This window comes from Coregonus lavaretus (genome assembly GCF_964263955.1).
Source record: "Coregonus lavaretus genome assembly, chromosome: 38".
Classification (NCBI taxonomy): Eukaryota; Metazoa; Chordata; class Actinopteri; order Salmoniformes; family Salmonidae; genus Coregonus; species Coregonus lavaretus.
The window spans coordinates 15,179,882-15,200,583 of NC_140025.1; the positions used below are offsets into that span (position 1 = coordinate 15,179,882).

A 20,702-nucleotide genomic window follows, 5' to 3' on the forward strand; every position below is an offset into this window, starting at 1 on the left:
ACTGATTGACAATACATTTCACATGCTGTTGTGCAAATGGAATAGACAACAGGTGGAAATTATAGGCAATTAGCAAGACACCCCCAATAAAGGACTGGTTTTGCAGGTGGTTACCACAGACCGCTTCTCAGTTCCTATGCTTCCTGGCTGATGTTTTGGTCACTTTTGAATGCTGGCAGTGCTTTCACTCTAGTGGTAGCATGAGACGGAGTCTACAACCCACACAAGTGGCTCAGGTAGTGCAGCTCATCCAGGATGGCACATCAATGCGAGCTGTGGCAAGAAGGTTTGCTGTGTCTGTCAGCGTAGTGTCCAGAGCATGGAGGCGCTACCAGGAGACAGGCCAGTACATCAGGAGACGTGGAGGAGGCCGTAGGAGGGCAACAACCCAGCAGCAGGACTGCTACCTCCGCCTTTGTGCAAGGAGGAGCAGGAGGAGCACTGCCAGAGCCCTACAAAATGACCTCCAGCAGGCCACAAATGTGCATGTGTCTGCTCAAACGGTCAGAAACAGACTCCATGAGGGTGGTATGAGGGCCCGACGTCCACAGGTGGGGGTTGTGCTTACAGCCCAACACCGTGCAGGACGTTTGGCATTTGCCAGAGAACACCAAGATTGGCAAATTCGCCACTGGCGCCCTGTGCTCTTCACAGATGAAAGCAGATTCACACTGAGCACATGTGACAGACGTGACAGAGTCTGGAGACGCCGTGGAGAACGTTCTGCTGCCTGCAACATCCTCCAGCATGACCGGTTTGGCGGTGGGTCAGTCATGGTGTGGGGTGGCATTTCTTTGGGGGGCCGCACAGCCCTCCATGTGCTCACCAGAGGTAGCCTGACTGCCATTAGGTACCGGGGTGGCAGGTAGCTTAGTGGTTAAGAGCGTAGTGCCAGCAACCGAAAGGTCGCTGGTTCTAATCCCCGAGCCGACTAGGTGAAAAATCTGTCGATGTGCCCTTGAGCAAGGCACTTAACCCTAATTGCTCCTGTAAGTCGCTCTGGATAAGAGCGTCTGCTAAATGACTAAAATGTAAAATGTAAAATGAGATGAGATCCTCAGACCCCTTGTGAGACCATATGCTGGTGCGGTTGGCCCTGGGTTCCTCCTAATGCAAGACAATGCTAGACCTCATGTGGCTGGAGTGTGTCAGCAGTTCCTGCAAGAGGAAGGCATTGATGCTATGGACTGGCCCGCCCGTTCCCCAGACCTGAATCCAATTGAGCACATCTGGGACATCATGTCTCGCTCCATCCACCAACGCCACGTTGCACCACAGACTGTCCAGGAGTTGGCGGATGCTTTAGTCCAGGTCTGGGAGGAGATCCCTCAGGAGACCATCCGCCACCTCATCAGGAGCATGCCCAGGCATTGTAGGGAGGTCATACAGGCACGTGGAGGCCACACACACTACTGAGCCTCATTTTGACTTGTTTTAAGGACATTACATCAGTTGGATCAGCCTGTAGTGTGGTTTTCCACTTTAATTTTGAGGGTGACTCCAAATCCAGACCTCCATGGGTTGATAAATTTGATTTCCATTGATAATTTTTGTGTGATTTTGTTGTCAGCACATTCAACTATGTAAAGAAAAAAGTATTTAATAAGATTATTTCATTCATTCAGATCTAGGATGTGTTATTTTAGTGTTCCCTTTATTTTTTTGAGCAGTGTAGAACAAATTCAAAAATACACAGCTTCAAAGCAACATTCACAAAATGTTACATCTTTTTCTGTGTTCTATACACTTAACATACTATAACTACAGTGGTGTTATACACCAACATATTTGAAGGGCACAATCTTTGCTTGCTAATATCTAGTGTATTTTTATGCTAAAATTGATCAATTTGATCTAGCAGCTGGCTCAGTCAGTCAGTGTGGGCTGAAATGGTGGGTCTACTCTCTCCATAATAATGTACTGGGAGAATAAGAGCACATCACTGTGTTCAATGGAGCCGTTTCATTTAGAGCAGTTGCACTTCATTCAAGCCCCATGGCCTGAAACTGGTGCCTGGTGTGGCTCGCAGAACCAATTCACTGACTAGAACACAGTGCAAACAAAGGACCCCAGTTGTTCACGAAACAAGACTTGTTTTAATCAACCCAAAGAATAAACTGTCTTACGGATGCCAGTGCAAAATGTCTGATTGTCTCTTGTTCTCACTCTCTTTCACACACACACACTCACACACACACAGAGACAGGCACACACACACAGGCACACACAAACACTGCAATGACCTATTTTCTTAGCACTTCGCTGCATCTCTCTGAATGAAGTTAGTTCACGCAGTGAATCTGAAGCAGATATGGAGGAGAGGATCTTATGGAACTGTGTATCACAATGGGAGTGTACAGCACATACTGTGAAAATACAAGTGCAAAAAATCACTGTGTGTATACTATTGTACATTGGTTAGGTCATAACCGTACCTTTTTGACTTGCGCCTCCTTGATTTTCTCCAGGGCCACTCGGATCTTCTCGGCCTTCACTTTGGCTGCCTGCTCCTCCTACAGACACACAGCAACAGTTCACACACACAGGCAACGGCCAAACACACACGGCACACACACACACGCACAAAAACCAAAAGGAGCCTTTAATACTGAACCAACCTCATCCTTTATCACTTTCTCCTACTCTTTCCATACCTCTCCTCATCGTAGGGCAGACAGTTGAGTTGATGCTCTCTGAACTCCATTTGCCAGAGTGAGACCAACACCTCACACACCTTATCACTTAGTACCACTCAGTCATAGACAGAGATACATACTGTGCATTCCATCAATGGCTCTGGAATCGTTTACCTGGCCCCTCCAGCAAGACGCCATCACCTCCATCTCTGGTAGCCACCACAACACAGAACCTGTGTGTGTGTGTCCTCACACACAGATCAGCCCAACACTTCCGACTCCAACCCAACAGTAGATAGCCCTAAATCCCCAGTGCTCCAATGCTCCATTCGTAAAAATGAAAGAAAAAAAGCACTCAAAGATGGCCGCTCATTCATCCTTTTCTCCCCATTATCGTCCTCTCTCTCTACTAGAGCAGCAGCCGAGGTGTGGATTTCCCTTTGATCTCGCTACACAGCGGATGGGAGACAATAGTGGCGGGTCCCCCAAACGGCAAGAATCTGCGGATGATATGAAGTTCGGTCCTAAAATTATCAGTTTCCTCTACTACAAAACAAAAAAAACTGACGCTTACATAGTATATAGTATATAGATAAAGCCTAAATCCTACAACAACAAAAAAAAAGGGGGTTTCCCGATGTTGGAATGTCACTATTCCAAAATCCCAATCTTCTCCTTCCAAGACCGTATTGAGTCCAGATGAATGGCAGAAAGCAATGTAGTCAAGAAAAGGAAATCGATAGACTGTAGTAGAGAGTGAGAGAGAGATATTTGTTTAAGTCCTTCAGGAGTAACCGAGACCAATGCAAAGCGACTTCAACCTGCTTCCACTCACTTCTCCTCTGACTGACAGACTACAGCCAGGACAGCAAGACCGGAGTGGAGTGTGTGAGAGTACAGGCTCCTTGACACACACAGGCCGGCATACACACAAGTACTGTTCGCACAAGATGAGCACTGCTAACCCCTCTTAACGCCGAGAGACTTGGAGGCGAGACGCCCCTCCCCCTTCCATCCTCTCTCTCTCTCCCTCACTCTGTGGAACAGCTGCAGAGTCCTGGGAGCGTGCCCAATCGCCGAGCCATAATCCCCACACAAACAGGAGACCCCCTTCCCCGGCTGGCGACAGAGAGGACCCCTCTGTCCCGTCACCCAATCACAATGTTTACCCGCTCTCCTCTGACCAACCAGGAGGACCCATTCGCCAGACCCTCTTCCCCCTTATCTAATCAGTGCAGGGGTAGCTGTGACCAGCTTTGCCCCCCCCCCCCCTCCTTGAGGGGTTTGGGGTATTAAGATCCAAGCCTCTTATCTGGGCACCCCCTCCTTGACCCAGACTACCTTTCCGCATGAGTTGCGGTGTAATGCAAGAAACACACTGTTTGGCCAACACACAGCGACATGCTTTTAGTGTGGAGTGTGTTTGCTAAATGATGTAAATGTAAGGGTTCACAGGACCAATGGGGGATTACAATATGGAGTCAATCCCAGTCACACTGTTACTTTAGCCTTTGGACTTCCATCCAGAGAGACTGCGACACCCCTTCTCCATGTCCCCCTCTACAGCACTTTGCTTCCTGCATGCTCCTCAGTAAATACTGGAAGCTAGATATCCCTGCTTCCCTACTACAGGCACTTTCCTACTGCATTTTCACAGCATTCCATGGAGGCTGAATTTAAACAGGCTTTTCTGCTGCGCCTATAAAAAGCCGGTCTCGCTCTTTTCCCTTTGAAGTTTTACCCTCCCTCCCTTTCTCTTTCTCCCTCTTCCCATCTACATCTCTGTACTTCCTGGTTCTATTCTGACTCATGACGCAGGGAAGAAAGGATAGTGTGGTGAAACTGCAATCTATTCTCTCTTTCTTTCGCTCTCTCCGTCTCTGTGTAAAAGTGCAGTGTAACACTGACATACAAACCCGTCCATTGCCACAAACACCTCAGGCAGGCTCTCTTTCTCCCTCGCTTCTCCGTCTAAGCCCATTTGGATGGCAGTCTGAATACAGACATGGACAGACGGTTGGCTTAAAAACAGCTCATAAACAAATAGCCTTGTGCTACATTGGACTATAATAACTGCATAATTAGTCAATTATATCATACGGCCCCAAGGTTCTGGCCATGAAATTCGGGGGCAGATGAATATTGCGTTTGTATGTGTGGTTAATAATTCGAGATACTATGTCAGATGACATACAGATGTGTGCCTCCTCCTACCCACAATCCTCCAGTGTTGTCATCCATAACATTCGAATGAGCAGCGATACAGGAAGTACCCCCTGAGAATGACTGCATAATTACGTTCCCATACATTCTGCATAAATTAAAAAGTGCTTGACGAATTTGTTTTGGGGCTTCTTTTGTGTAGAGCTAATTGTTTATTAACAGATTTATTAACGGGTTTATTAATATGTCAGATGGCCTTGGCTAGCGTTTGCGCTAATCAAGGAATGGTGAAAACAAACACTCTTGGGTCTGTGCATCTAAAACAATGTCCAAGCATCACAATAGAGGTAGATTTCTGTCAAAATGTTGTCATTTACAACATCGACAGAAATACAGTATATCTCCATACTTCACCCTAGAATACAGTATCTATCACTACTGCTCTCTGTGTATCCCAGGACAAGCACTTGGCTCAGCTGCTTTTGTTTTGAAGGCAAAATAAATCATGATAGAAAGTGGCCAACTTTACAATCCACCAAAGTCAACATCTGACACACAACCATCAAACAAATGTACCCAAATGCATGATGGGAAATGTCACTGCTACTGCCAAGAATGTACTTTACTGTGCAAATCTGTGGGAGGGAGGGGAGAAGGAGTTCTAGATTAAAGATGATGGATAAATAAACACATGACAGAGAGAGAGAGCGAAGGAATAGTGGGGCACGGAGAGGGGGAGAGAGCAACCATCTTTTCTAACCCTAAAGAGGATTAGGCCATTCAAATAAAACAGGCCAGCAATTTCTCAGACGACATCTTAAACAACATACTCTACACTGCTCCTTATTTTATTCATGGAAATTTCCCCTCAGTGTCATTTCACTGCACCAGACCAGTCAGTAACCTATAAATGACTCGGCTTGTTATTTCTCATTAGCTTTGGAGAGGAGGGTCAGGTCAAATCCATTGACGTTTTCAGCCAAGTAGCCTTTTATCAACAATGAGGAGGAAAACATGTATAAGCCTTGGTTCCTGTTGGTTTCAGAATCATACTTACCATACCTGGCAGGGTTGGGGTCAATTCCATTAACATTATCTCAATTCAGTAAGAAACAATAAGGAACATTGGAATTGGAATTTCTGTTAATTTCCTGAATTGATCTAATTGAAATGGAATCGACACCAACCTTGATACCAGTGTTTCTCAACCTTTTTTTGGACCAGGGGGCTGCAAAACTACTGTATATGTAAAATTACCATTCTTCCCTGGTTGACCACTTCCATTAAAACGAGCACTGGAAAGTTGACAGAATCAGTGTCAGACAACTAACCGCCTGAGGGACTGGTAAGCAACATCCCAGGGACCAGACCCGGCCCGTGGACCGCAGGTTGAGGAACACTGGTTTATACCACAGCATTAGCGGCTCACACAAAGACTTCATAATATAAAAGGGAGCGTTCAGAGTTACACACACATCCAGTTCCATTTCTCTATGCTCAGGCACATGTCAACCAGAGTCGACGCACACAGGCATGCAGTCATGCTCCAGACCTAGCGCAACTGAATGCAGCCCATATGTATGTGGTTATTATAAACAACACTCCAGATGTGGGTCAAATGCATGTCAAATACTTTCAAATTCTACTCAAGAAAAGTATATGTCAGTAGGTGTGCTTGATTTAAACTTGGGAGTTTGCACTTTTGGGATTATGTTGGTTCTATTGTCCCAGGCAAATCAAGTCAAGAACATTTGAAAGTATTTTACATAAAGGTATATGACCCAGGTCTGTCTGCAAGACTGACATGACAGTGAAGTTAGATACAGTGCAAAACTGTACTGGGCCACAGTGCCAGTTACCTACCCTCCATTTCTTTCCCCCTACTAGAGAAAAGGAGTGCAGGGAATCAAATGGACACATCAGCACTGGGAGGAAGACGAGGGGAAAAATGGATAAAGGAGGCATATAAGCAGGGGCTGCATGCAGGAGAAAGGCGAGAAAGAAAGGATGAGACAGAAGTAAAAACAAGCCAATCAGGTCAATCGAGCACAGTGGGTGGGTGTTGGCACCGTGGGAGGGGCTTAGGGAGATGGTAAAGAAGTGATGTTCAATCAAAAGCAAGCATAAGCAAGCTAATGAGGCGTCACCTTGGTAAGCAGGTGAGAAGGCTTTCCTGCAATGCTTTTCAGAATGAGGGACGTTTCTCTGTCCAGATAGGAGTGCTTGGTGGCGCAGAGGTGAGGAGAGAAACAGATAAGACAGTCAGTGCAATGATTCTCAATGGCTCATTAAAAATGCTTTTGATCCAGGGGGAGGGTGGGGTTTAAAGTGTGGAAGCAAGAGAGGTCCAAAAGTTGGAGCATTGATTGTTGTGGTAGTCATATTAGATAGTTGTGGATGGGGAAAAGAGACGATTTATCAAAAGTATACTTTCTAAAGATGATCCTGCTGTGATTACTGAAGGTGATTGGTAATACTCACCTGTACACATTCACACACATACTGTACATCCATTGTCACTATATACATGTCTTTCGTTCGCTCCAACACATGTTCACACACCCACGCACTTGCACACACACACACTTACAGTGCCCAGATCCACATCCACTTCACCCTCCCGTGAGGTGAAGTCAAGCTGCCGTCTGGCCGGCTTACCACTGGCCCGTTGCGGTAGTGAGGCATGCTGGGAAACGGGGAGGTGCATTATGGGTGCAGAGAGGATGCAAACACACACAGTTAACATGCAAGGGGACGGGGAGGTGCACGTTATTCAAGCAGGGGTTAAGTTCTCTTTCTCTATTTAAAAAGTTCACGTTTTCTTTTCAACACTTCCTCAATCTCTCCATCTCTTTAATCTGTCTCAACATCTCCCTCCCAACCACCCCCAAAACAAAGAAAAGACAACGCATACTGACTCTATATGTGGTCATGTGTGGCCCAGTTGGTAAGAGTGTGGCGCTAGCAATGCCAGGTTGTGGGTTCAATTAGTGATAACGTACTACATACTGTATGTATGCACGCACTGTACCGTTAGTCGCTTTTAGATAAAAGCCTCTGCTAAGTTGCATATATATTTTGTCCTTTCCCTCTTGTAAACCTAAACTAAGTCCCCGTACATAAGTCAAGCAGGTTGAGTTTACAGCAAAACAGGTACAGTAGATACATTGTAATCCATATCATACATGCAGACTGCAGTGATTACAATGCATTCGCTTACTGTACTGTAAATACCACACTTTCCAATGGGCAGTATACACACACAACATTGTGTGTTATACGGATAGCAAACACATGTAATACAATGAGTTGTACAGTGCACATTTGACATGCAATTGAACTTCAAAACATCATGCAGTGTAAATGTACTATGCAGGGAACTAGAGAGGGTGGTTTTGAGAGGGCACTTGCGTACGCACGCACGCACACACATTCATCATCATACCATTCATCATCATCAAACAAACAAACAAACCCCTGCAGCAGTTTATTTTCCCCCTAACCAAACAGCCTTTCACTGTCATAACTCAAATAGTCAGCCCACCCTTTTAGTCTGAATAAAGTAAGTCCCACAATTCCCCATTAACGGCAATCATTACCCTGCCCAAACTAAAAGCCTGTACATGAAAATGGGCTTTTGATAGGCTGAGATAACTGGGCCTTGTTTGCAGGCTGACTCTCATACAGACAACAACAGAGGAAGGAAATGAACAAACTGTCAGTGGTAATAATGTTTCACTTAGAGATATTGCTATCCATGGTACATCTTAGTCCGTTTTTAGGACATAATTGGGAAAACAGGATTGTGAAGATTAGAGTGTGTGTGAGTGTGTGTATGAGTGTGTGTGCCTTACCTCAGTACTAGCCAGGCCCTGTGGCGGCTGGGGGCCTTGGGACCCCCCTTCCTGCTCAGCCCCTCCTGCTGCCCTAGACAGCACCTTGTCGATATCCAGAGAGTCCATGCTGGATGCGGAAGCAGAATTAACGCTGGACCTCGAGGAGTGGCCCCCCGCCTCGTGTTCACTAACCGCGCCCACCGAGCCTGTTCTCCGGTGCTGCGAGGACGAGGAACCCGCCGAAGGGCGCCGGAGGGTGGCCGAGGAGTAGGAGGAAGAGGACGAGGAAGAAGAGGTCTGGTGCGCCGCCTCGTCCATGCTGAGCGACGCCTGCTCCAACTGGGCCGTGATGTCGTCCAGCGAGAAATTGGACGCCGACGGGCGCCCGTGGGAGTTGGAGCTGCCCCCTCGGACGGTGGAGGCTGGTGACGCCCGGGTACTACTGCTGGTGCTGCCCCCGCTGCTACCCCCTCCACCACTGCCAGTCTGCTTGGCACTGGCGTTGCGACCCCCCGGGCCTCGCTGTTGACATTTAACCTGGCGGGCGGTGCCGGTGTTGGGCTTGCCGATGGTGCTGAGCTCCTGTTCTATGGAACACAGGTCAGCCATCAGGGCATCCAGGTCTACGGTCTCTGTTGTCTGGTTCAGAGCCTCTGTAAGGAGTGGGAAAAGGGGAGTGGGAATCCACGTTCTTGTATACACACACACATGCTAGTACACACACAAACACAAGCTAAAATATTGATTTTATGAAAGTGTGATGGTTGAAAAGGTACTTTTGCACAGCGGTAAAGCAATGCTGGGTGGGTCACACAGGCATGTCACAGACACCATGCTCTGCAGGAAGTAGGTAGGGCATACAGGTCTGAGTGTGTGTGTCTTACCGTTGATGTTGTACATGGAGAAGCGGTAGGAAAAATTAGCCATGTTGGTTTCCTGTCTGAGAGGGGCCTTCTGGACCGGCTTCTGTGGCTTCCCGTCATCCAGACTCTGTAGAGGACAAATCACACCATCAAAATCACCACCATCTTAAAGATATTCTCGGATACTTTTGTATACTTTTTAGCCACTAGTCCTGAATATAGCGCCCACGAGCCAAAAGTGGTCCCCGAAAGTTGCGTACTACGTCACAGATCATTGCTCTCTCGCTCTACTGTGTGTGCGTCTTGCTAGCTGTCACTCAGATGGCGAGGGGCTGAAGCTCATTGAATGAAACTCGAATTGCTAGGGGGCACGTGGGGGTAAATGTAGGGAAAATGACACCACACAGATTCCAGAAAACAGTCGTTTACAAACTAGGGATTTCATGGCTAACTGAGGTAAAACAGTAATTCTGCTGATAGATTATGCATGTATGAACTACACATGAAACAATTCAGCCCAAAGCAGGAGGTTTAAAAAAATACTTACTAGTTGCAAAAGTACCGGAGCATGTCTTTAATGCATAACAATACAAGACCAGATTTGAACAGGCTTGAAGGGAGTGGAAGAAAGCAACCATGACTTAGCGAAAGGGTGGGAGGGGTGGGGGTTGGTAACTAGGATGATATGGTTGCCGAGATACGGTTACCAAGATACGATTGCTAGGGTACGGTTACTAGGTTACAGTTACTAGGACATGGTTGCATGGATACTGTAACTATGATACTGTTGCTAGAATATGGTTACTTGGATATGGTTTCTAGGTTACAGTTACTGGGATACCGTTGCCAAGATACGGTATGTATGACATGGCTACCAGGATACGTTTGCCAGGCTACAGTTACCAGGATACGCCCATTCTCCCCTACTGCAATACCTGTGTGAGTTTGTCCAGCTCTCCCAACCAGGCTCCAAACATTTTGTCCAGGTCCTGGTCTTCCTTATCACTGTCCTCCTCCTCTGCCCCGTGGTCCAGCTCATCGTCCGACATATCTGCCATCTGGAGGCACACACACAGAGTACCTCATTTGAATATAGAAATCACATTACAATCAAAAGGATTAAAACATTTCAATTCACGTGCACGCACGCATTCGCACACACATTTACTAAGGAGAGAATTCCATCACACAGCGGCAGCGATGAATCAACACCTTCACCAGCGCAACCTCCTTATCTGTTACCATGGCAACCGCCAAAAGAGCTCTATAGCGTGGAGGGATACGGCTGCGCAACGGCAGGAGGCTATTCCCTGTTGTGTCTGCCAGAGATACAGTATACCACGTGCTGGAGGCCTTTGGAAGGCCTACTAAGTTGAGCCAAGGCCTATTCCCCACAAGTGGCTGCCCATACTGGTTTGGCTGTGTTGTACAGCAGTGAGCACTGAAATGACCACATGACACGTTCCACATAGGCCCCACATCAATTCATAAACCCATCATACCCATGGTCAGACATTGGTGATAAGAGTCGAAGTCGAGTGTCAGCCACAGCCAGTCATGACCTTTGTCCCAAATGGCACCATATTCCCTTTATAGTGCACTAGGGCTCTGGTCAAAAGTAATGCACTATGAAGGGAATAGGGTGCCACTTGGGACGTAACCATGGTATTCTGTATCACCGAGCCACATTGTGCCATCTAATGATAATGACAGAGCGCCCTCTTGTGGACAGATTGGAAACAGGTGATTTTTGTTTAATTTCCCACCTTTTACACAGCTGGGATCGTGTGTAAGTAATGTGTAGTGCCATGACTCAAAGCCACACTGGTAGAACTTGAGCCAGTGACACTACAAGCCCTTTAAAGCCCCTAGGGGTGAGAGTGTGTGCACATGCGTCACCGAAGCCCCCACTTGAATTCCCTTCCCCTAACCATCAACCACAACTATGTGGCTTAACCAATCTCTGACATCACTCCTTCCTGATCCATTACAACCTCGGGCAGACAGAAGCATATTGGTGTGGTAGCTGACCCCTTCACATCCTCTTCTGATACTATTAAAAGTATCACCAGAGACCCCTTCACATCCTGTCCCTATTGCATCACTTCCTGATTGGATAGGGAGCCAGTTTAGTGGGGGAGTATTAGTGCCACACAACCTTAGCAATGAAAACACAGCATAGGATCTAGTCAGAGGAATGCCATCTTATCTTTATCTACTGATAGGCTACATGAGGACATGGGGAGGCAGGGCCATGGCACGGTCGGACACAAGAAAACACTCCCTCACACATGGTCACATACGCGCACGGATGCCCGCGCGCACGCACACACACACACACACACACACACACACACACAGTACCACTAAACTGTAACCACAGATTTAGTTTCAATAACTACGCCCCCCCTCTCTTTTTAACGCACGCACGCACACGCACACACACAGGCATTCTCTGAGAGCACAACTAGTGAGAGGTGACATAGAAACATGTACGCACGCACACACACGACGACATGGGATCACGGGCTCAATGGCACGGCAGCAGTGTGTGACAAAGTCACCTAAAGACACAAAGGCCCAGTCTTATCCCCACAACATCTGTGTTCCTCCAGTACATTAACCCCTACAACAGCCAGGGTTCAAATACTATTTGAAATCTTTCAAATACTTTGAATGTTTGCTCTAGCCTGCCTAGAGTGCCAGACTATGGGTTCCATTGCACCAGGAGAGCCCAATCAAGCACAGATAAAGTATTTGAAATGATTTCAAATAGTATTTGAAGCCAGGTCTGATAGCAGCCCATTCAGATGGAACAGTTAGACTGTTAGAAGCTCAGGCCTAAGGTAATCTCATTGGTGTTCTAGGGGGTATAGTGTTTCCCCCTAACCGTGCTGTGAGCCCCTTGATGGGGGACTGTACTGTACTGTACCAGACAACAGGACCCTCCACAGGTACATAAGGGGGCTAGCCCCAAATTGACCCCTGCTTTTGATACTGTGTGTGTACTTGTTTCCCAACCTTAACAGGACCCCAATGTCCTAATAATTCACCTGAATGTCCTGACAGGGTAGGAAAACAACTTTCTTTGAAAAGTCTGGACATTTTTCATGTCCTGAATTTGTTCAAATGCTATTTTAAGCTTAAGGGTTAGGTTTATGGTTTTGGGGTTAGGGTTGAGGTTGAGGTTAGAGGTTAGGGAAAATATGATTTTTAATGTTCAAACCTTATTACTCACCAGAAAGTCCTGAAATTTCACGAAAATAAAGCTGTGTGTGTGACTCGCAAACTGATCCAAGATCAGCATTTCGAACTCAATTGAAATTGTATCTGTACAATATCATTTTCTACAGCATCATGTTGGAGAGTGTGTGTGAGAGGTAGTGTAATCTAATAGCAATCTGTCTCAAAGAGAGGAGCACTGTGTTTAAGTGTGGCGGGGGCAGTGGAGAGGAAGGGCAGGAAGGGCTTGCTTTGAAAATCCCCTCACCTCTTATTCCCCTGAGAGAGAGAGCAGAGCGAGAGGAAGAAGCAGAAAAGACAGCGAGAGAGGAAGGGAGAAAGGCAGAGCGAGCAGGGAGGGAGGAGAGCGAGCAGGGAGGGAGGAGAGCGAGCAGGGAGGGAGGAGAGCGAGCAGAGAGGGAGGAGAGCGAGCAGGGAGGGAGGAGAGCGAGCAGGGAGGGAGGAGAGCGAGCAGGGAGGGAGGAGAGCGAGCAGGGAGGGAGGAGAGCGAGCAGGGAGGGAGGAGAGCGAGGGAAAGAAGAGAGAACAGGGAGGGAGAAAAGGGATAGAGAGAGAGAGAAAAAGGGCTGCTGTGCTGCGTTGCAGTTAGCATCCTGTGGTTACCCAGCCTGTGACTTGGGCCTAGTTTGGCTGAGTGTGTGAGTGGGCCTGGTGGGCACTGGTACAGGCCATAAAACACACACACGTATACCCTCACACACAACACACAAAAGGTCATGTGTGCAAAATATGCACACACACAGCAGCTGGAAAGGAGTCTGTTTCGGATCATGAGCGGACACATTCAAGATACAGTGAGGGAAAAAAGTATTTGATCCCCTGCTGATTTTGTACGTTTGCCCACTGACAAAGAAATTATCAGTCTATCGTTTTAATGGTATGTTTATTTGAACAGTGAGAGACAGAATAACAACAAAAAAATCCAGAAAAACGCATGTCAAAAATGTTATGAATTGATTTGCATTTTAATGAGGGAAATAAGTATTTGACCCCCTCTCAATCAGAAAGATTTCTGGCTCCCAGGTGTCTTTTATACAGGTAACGAGCTGAGATTAGGAGCACACTCTTAAAGGGAGTCCTCCTAATCTCAGTTTGTTACCTGTATAAAAGACACCTGTCCACAGAAGCAATCAATCAGATTCCAAACTCTCCACCATGGCCAAGACCAAAGAGCTCTCCAAGGATGTCAGGGACAAGATTGTAGACCTACACAGGGCTGGAATGGGCTACATTACGGTGACAACAGTTGGTGTGATTATTCGCAAATGGAAGAAACACAAAAGTCCTGTCAATCTCCCTCGGCCTGGGGCTCCATGCAAGATCTCACCTCGTGGAGTTGCAATGATCATGAGAACGGTGAGGAATCAGCCCAGAACTACACAGGAGGATCTTGTCAATGATCAAGGCAGCTGGGACCATAGTCACCAAGAAAACAATTGGTAACACACTACGCCGTGAAGGACTGAAATCCTGCAGCGCCCGCAAGGTCCCCCTGCTCAAGAAAGCACATATACAGGCCCGTCTGAAGTTTGCCAATGAACATCTGAATGATTCAGAGGAGAACTGGGTGAAAGTGTTGTGGTCAGACGGTGGGGATGGTGTTCTTGGGGTCAAATCGAGCACTTTGGCATCAACTCAACTCGCCGTGTTTGGAGGAGGAGGAATGCTGCCTATGACCCCAAGAACACCATCCCCACCGTCAAACATGGAGGTGGAAACATTATGCTTTGGGGGTGTTTTTATGCTAAGGGGACAGGACAACTTCACTGCATCAAAGGGACGATGGACGGCGCCATGTACCGTCAAATCTTGGGTGAGAACCTCCTTCCCTCAGCCAGGGCATTGAAAATGGGTCGTGGATGGGTATTCCAGCATGGCAATGACCCAAAACACACGGCCTAGGCAACAAAGGAGTGGCTCAAGAAGAGGCACATTAAGGTCCTGGAGTGGCCTAGCCAGTCTCCAGACCTTAATCCCATAGAAAATCTGTGGAGGGAGCTGAAGGTTCGAGTTGCCAAACGTCAGCCTCGAAACCTTAATTTGGAGAAGATCTGCAAAGAGGAGTGGGACAAAATCCCTCCTGAGATGTGTGCAAACCTGGTGGCCAACTACAAGAAACGTCTGACCTCTGTGATTGCCAACAAGAGTTTTGCCACCAAGTACTAAGTCATGTTTTGCAGAGGGGTCAAATACTTATTTCCCTCATTAAAATGCAAATCAATTTATAACATTTTTGACGTGCGTTTTTCTGGATTTTTTTGTTGTAATTCTGTCTCTCACTGTTCAAATAAACCTACCATTAAAATTATAGACTGATCATGTCTTTGTCAGTGGGCAAACGTACAAAATCAGCAGGGGATCAAATACTTTTTTCCCTCACTGTAGCTAGCTTACACAGAACCACTGCTGTGTGTGTGACCGTGCAGATTTACAGGCATGCACAGTTACATTTACATTTGACATTTTAGTCATTTAGCAGACGCTCTTATCCAGAGCGACTTACAGGAGCAATTAGGGTTAAGTGCCTTGCTCAAGGGCACAGACAGATTTTTCACCTAGTCGGCTCGGGGATTAGTACCAGCAACCTTTCGGTTACTGGCACTACGCTCTTAACCACTAAGCTACCTGCCGCCCAGTTACACGCACACACAGTCTTTCCACACTGTGTCTCTACAGCCGCCCATCCATCGCCCCCTTAAAACCCCTTGGCCATCACAGTCAACCATTTAGTTGGCATGGCCACCATATAGGTGATACACAATGTACAGTGAACAGTGCACACACCCGTTGTGTGTATGTAGTAGCTGTGCATGCGGAGAGGGAGGGAACAGGGTGGCAGTTGAGTGGGTCAGAACAGGAAATGGCCAAGATGTGCAGAATTCCTATTTTCCCCACACGGGCTGTTCCATAACAACGCCCAAGCCCAGCAGTCCATCAAACACAAGCATCGCCATGGTTACAGTGCCAGGGACAGGGCTTCTTTACAGCATGACATCATGGCTAACCGAGGAGGACAGGAAGAGGAAAAGAACAGAATGAAATAAGCCTCCTTTCTGTTTGCAAATACGCTGGTGGTGCTACCGTATAGACAGCTGCGTCCAAAATAGCACCCTATGGGCTCTGGTCAAAAGTAGGACACTATATAGGGAATAGGGTGCCATTTGGGATGCAGCCACAGAGACGAGAGATCAGCCACTGCCTGTAGTCTGAGCTGTACTTGGACAGCACTGCCCTTGCTGTAATACAATTATAGACACACCACTTTTTGGGTTGTTGTCCATAAGCTTTAAAACAGGGCTGCCAACTATTGAAGATAGGAATTCACACTCCAAGTTGTTGTTAATGTCATTAGCTCCATTCCTAACCAGGGGGTCTGGTGGTTTCCCCCCCCCCCAGGGGAAAACATCTGTTTTAAAGCTCATTTCCTGCAATTCTACATATTTTTACATGGCTAAGGCCCATGACCAGGGTGGATTTTGATTTTTTTTTTTATATCCCAGGTCAGGATTCTCAACGACTTGGTTTGAAGTTACTTTGAGATTATTTGGGCATGACATTTAGAGTATGCTAACTGGCGGACATGAAATTACATTGGTTTTTGGTTAGAAAATGCTAATACTAAGTTGGTGGCTAACCATGGGATGGATTTCAGTCTCTCCTTGTAAATATGTAATTCATTTGGGTGCGCTATCCCTTTACAATAGGACCATAGAAAACACTATGTTTCCCAAATACTTGCGGTTTGAATATGTTCATGTGACATTTGAATTCTACAAATTACCCCACATTCAAGAAATATCTAATGAATCTCAATCTTCAGGTGGTTGAGGATTATTTGCAAAACCTTGCAATCATCTTACTCTACATAGGCAAGATTTTTGGCATTTATGCCTACTGTTTCTGTCTAGCAGCTTGTGCACAATACTAAAATAACAATACTGGATATTTGAGGCAAGGCTCATTTCAATATAGCCTATTCTCATGACTTAGCCTACACTACCCGGCCAGTGTATTAGCTACACCACCCCATTCACGAAAATGGATCGCTCCTACAGACAGTGAGTAATGTGGCCGTGGCTTGCTATATAAAGCAGGCAGACAGGCATCCAGTTACTGTTCGATTGAATGTTAGAATGGGCAAAATGAGTGACCTAAGCGACTTTGAGCATGGTATGATCGTCGGTGCCAGGCGCGCCTGATCCAGTATCTCAGAAACGGCCGCCCTCCTGGGCTTTTCACGCACAACAGTGTCTAGGGTTTCCCGAGGATGGTGCGACAAACAAAAAACATCCACTCAGCGGCAGTCCTGTGGGCGAAAACAGCTTGTTGATGAGAGAGGTCAAAGGAGAATGGCAAGAATCATGCAAGCTAACAGGCGGGCCAGAAACATACAAAAAACAGTGCAGTACAACAGTGGTGTGTAGAATGGCATCCTGGAATGCACAACTCGTCGATCCTTGTCACGGATGGGCTATTACAGCAGACAACCACACCGGGTCCCACTCCTATCAGCTAAAAACAAGAAACGGCTCCAGTAGGCACACGATCACCAACACTGGACAATTGAGGAGTGGAAAAACATTGCCTGGTTCGACGAATCCCTGTTCCTGGTGTGTCATGCTAATGGCAGAGTCAGGATTTGGCGTAAGCAGTATGAGTCTATGAACCCATCCTGCCTGTTGTCAACGGTACAGGCTGGTGGCGGTGGTGTATCGCCTTCCAACCTGCAGCAAGAATTCAGGCTGTTCTGGAGGCAAAGGGGGGTCCGACCCAGTACTAGATGGGTGTACCTAATAAACTGGCTGTTGAATCCAGGTGAAAGCTATGATCCAGGTTAAAGCTATGATGTTTTGTACTGAGTGTACAAAAAATTATAAAAGTATGGGGAATAACAGTAGCGTTCTTGCAGTAGCGTTCCCTCCTTCGCTCGCTCCCTCCTTCTTTCCTTCCCTCGCTCCCTCCTTCCTTCGCTCCCTCCTTCGCTCGCTCCCTCCCTCCCTCCTTCCTTCGCTCGCTCTCCCCCCTCCTTCGCTTGCTCGCTCCCTCCCTCCCTCCTTCCTTCCTTCGCTCCCCCCCTCCTTCGCACGCTCTCCCCCCTCCTTCGCACGCTCTCCCCCCCCCTCCTTCGCACGCTCTCCCCCCCTCCTTCGCACGCTCTCCCCCCCTCCTTCGCACGCTCTCCCCCTCCCTCCTTTGCACGCTCTCCCCCTCCCTCCTTTGCACGCTCTCCCCTTCCCTCCCTCGCACGCTCTCCCCTTCCCTCGCACGCTCTCCCCTTCCCTCGCACGCTCTCCCCTTCCCTCGCACGCTCTCCCCTTCCCTCGCACGCTCTCCCCTTCCCTCGCACGCTCTCACACTTTCTCTGCCTCCCTGTGTCTCTTTCTCTCTCCCCCCTGCATCCCTCTCTCTCTCCAGGCCAGTGTCTATGAGAAGCCCGAGCATGACAGTCCCTCATCTGTCTCCCATCACTACCAGGGTCAGAGCTGGGGCCACCTCAGGGTTCAGAGGTCAACACACTGGGGCTGTTGTGGTGTTAAGCCTCTGCCATAGTGGGAGGGGTACACAGGAAACACACACACATCTGCCCCACACTAGGCCACCAGTTTGGGTTGGCCTGTGCCTCTGAAGAGAAGAGAGCAAAGAGGGAGGAGAGAGAGAGGGGGCTGTTCTGGAAAAGCACTGATCTAAATTAAAGAAAGCAATGGCTGGCTTCCAGTGCTTAACCATGAGGCCGGGAATAGAGAACAGAACACACAGACTGTCAATGTACTGTTGAGTGCTCAAGCCGGACTAGGGGGAAGAGTGTTTCATATAGAGAAGGGACAGGATGTGATGTTGTTGGCCTATGGAGGGTCAAAAGTCAGCGTCATCAAAGGTCATACATAGGATGGTCACTGACAGTCAAGTCAGGAGGTGTGGAACCATAACCTGTAGCCAATGCATCTGTATATAACCACACACCCACACGCCGTAGAAATGTGAATTTGAAACACTACATACATTAATGACGGAGACAAATACAGGCCGATATTATGTAGCATGTAGCCTAGTAGGAGAAGTAGAATAGTGTTCAACCAGGGTGTTTGGTTTACTTCTGTGTAATCTGTAGAGAAATCAGCTAGCCACTCATGCTTCACATGCAAACCAATTGATCCTATATAAGTGTATTTGAGAGAGGGAGGGAAGGAGAGAGATAAGAAGCAGCAGGTAGCCTAGCGGTTAAGAGCGTTGGGCCAGTAACCGAAAGGTCGCTGGTTTGAATCTCCGAGCTGGCACGTTGGGGAAAAAAATCTGAAGTTCTGCCCTTGAGCAAGGCAGTTAACCCCCAACAACAACTGCTTCCCGGGCGCCAATGACATGGATGTCGATTAAGGCAGCCCCCCACACCTCTCTGATTCAGAGGGGTTAGGTTAAATGCGGAAGACATTTGAGTTGAATGGTTTCAGTTGTGCAACTTACAGTGAGGGAAAAAAGTATTTGATCCCCTGCTGATTTTGTACGTTTGCCCACTGACAAAGAAATGATCAGTGTATAATTTTAATGGTAGGTTTATTTGAACAGTGAGAGACAGAATAACAACAACAAAATCCAGAAAAACAAGTAAAAAAATTATACATTGATTCGCATTTTAATGAGGGAAATAAGTATGACCCCCTCTCAATCAGAAAAATGTCTGGCTCCCAGGTGCCTTTTATACAGGTAACGATCTGAGATTAGGAGCACACTCTTAAAGGGAGTGCTCCTAATCTCAGCTTGTTACCTGTATAAAAGACACCTGTCCACAGAAGCAATCAATCAATCAGATTTCAAACTCTCCACCATGGCCAAGACCAAAGAGCTCTCCAAGGATGCCAGGGACAAGATTGTAGACCTACACAAGGCTGGAATGTGCTACAAGACCATCGCCAAGCAGCTTGGTGAGAAGTTGACAACAGTTGGTGTGATTATTCGCAAATGGAAGAAACACAAAATAACGGTCAATCTCCCTCGGCCTGGGGCTCCACGCAAGATCTCACCTCGTGGAGTTGCAATGATCATGAGAACGGTGAGGAATCAGCCCAGAACTACACAGGAGGATCTTGTCAATGATCTCAAGGCAGCTGGGACCATAGTCACCAAGAAAACAATTGGTAACACACTACGCCGTGAAGGACTGAAATCCTGCAGCGCCCGCAAGGTCCCCCTGCTCAAGAAAGCACATATACATGCCCGTCTGAAGTTTGCCAATGAACATCTGAATGATTCAGAGGAGAACTGGGTGAAAGTGTTGCGGTCAGATGAGACCAAAATGGAGCTCTTTGGCATCAACTCAACTCGCCGTGTTTGGAGGAGGAGGAATGCTGCCTATGACCCCAAGAACACCATCCCCACCGTCAAACATGGAGGTGGAAACATTATGCTTTGGGGGTGTTTTTCTGCTAAGGCGACAGGACAACTTCACTGCATCAAAGGGACGATGGACGGGGCCATGTACCGTCAAATCTTGGGTGAGAACCTCCTTCCCTCAGCCAGGGCATTGAAAATGGGTCATGGATGGGTATTCCAGCATGACAATGACCCAAAACACACGGCCAAGGCAACAAAGGAGTGGCTCAAGAACAAGCACATTAAGGTCCTGGAGTGGCCTAGCCAGTCTCCAGACCTTAATCCCATAGAAAATCTGTGGAGGGAGCAGAAGGTTCGAGTTGCCAAACGTCAGCCTCGAAACCTTAATGACTTGGAGAAGATCTGCAAAGAGGAATGGGACAAAATCCCTCCTGAGATGTGTGCAAACCTGGCGGCCAACTAAAAGAAACGTCTGACCTCTGTGATTGCCAACAAGGGTTTTGCCACCAAGTACTAAGTCATGTTTTGCAGAGGGGTCAAATACTTATTTCCCTCATTAAAATGCAAATCAATGCATAACATTTATGCGTTTTTCTGGATTTTTTTGTTGTTATTCTGTCTCTCACTGTTCAAAT

General features: G+C 47.3%; 1 protein-coding gene across 1 annotated transcript in view; it reads right to left on the reverse strand.

Moving 5' to 3' along the window:
- LOC311112503 (uncharacterized protein) overlaps positions 1-20,702 on the reverse strand; it is a 70,698-nt gene that overhangs the window by 19,856 nt on the left and 30,140 nt on the right. The window contains exons 3-8 of the mRNA XM_084155636.1: positions 10,434-10,556; positions 9,520-9,625; positions 8,654-9,288; positions 7,390-7,485; positions 6,947-7,021; positions 2,436-2,513 (exon numbers count right to left, since the gene is read on the reverse strand). Coding sequence (XP_084011762.1) covers positions 2,436-2,513; positions 6,947-7,021; positions 7,390-7,485; positions 8,654-9,288; positions 9,520-9,625; positions 10,434-10,556 — 1,113 coding nt within the window. The remainder of the gene's footprint in view (positions 1-2,435; positions 2,514-6,946; positions 7,022-7,389; positions 7,486-8,653; positions 9,289-9,519; positions 9,626-10,433; positions 10,557-20,702) is intronic.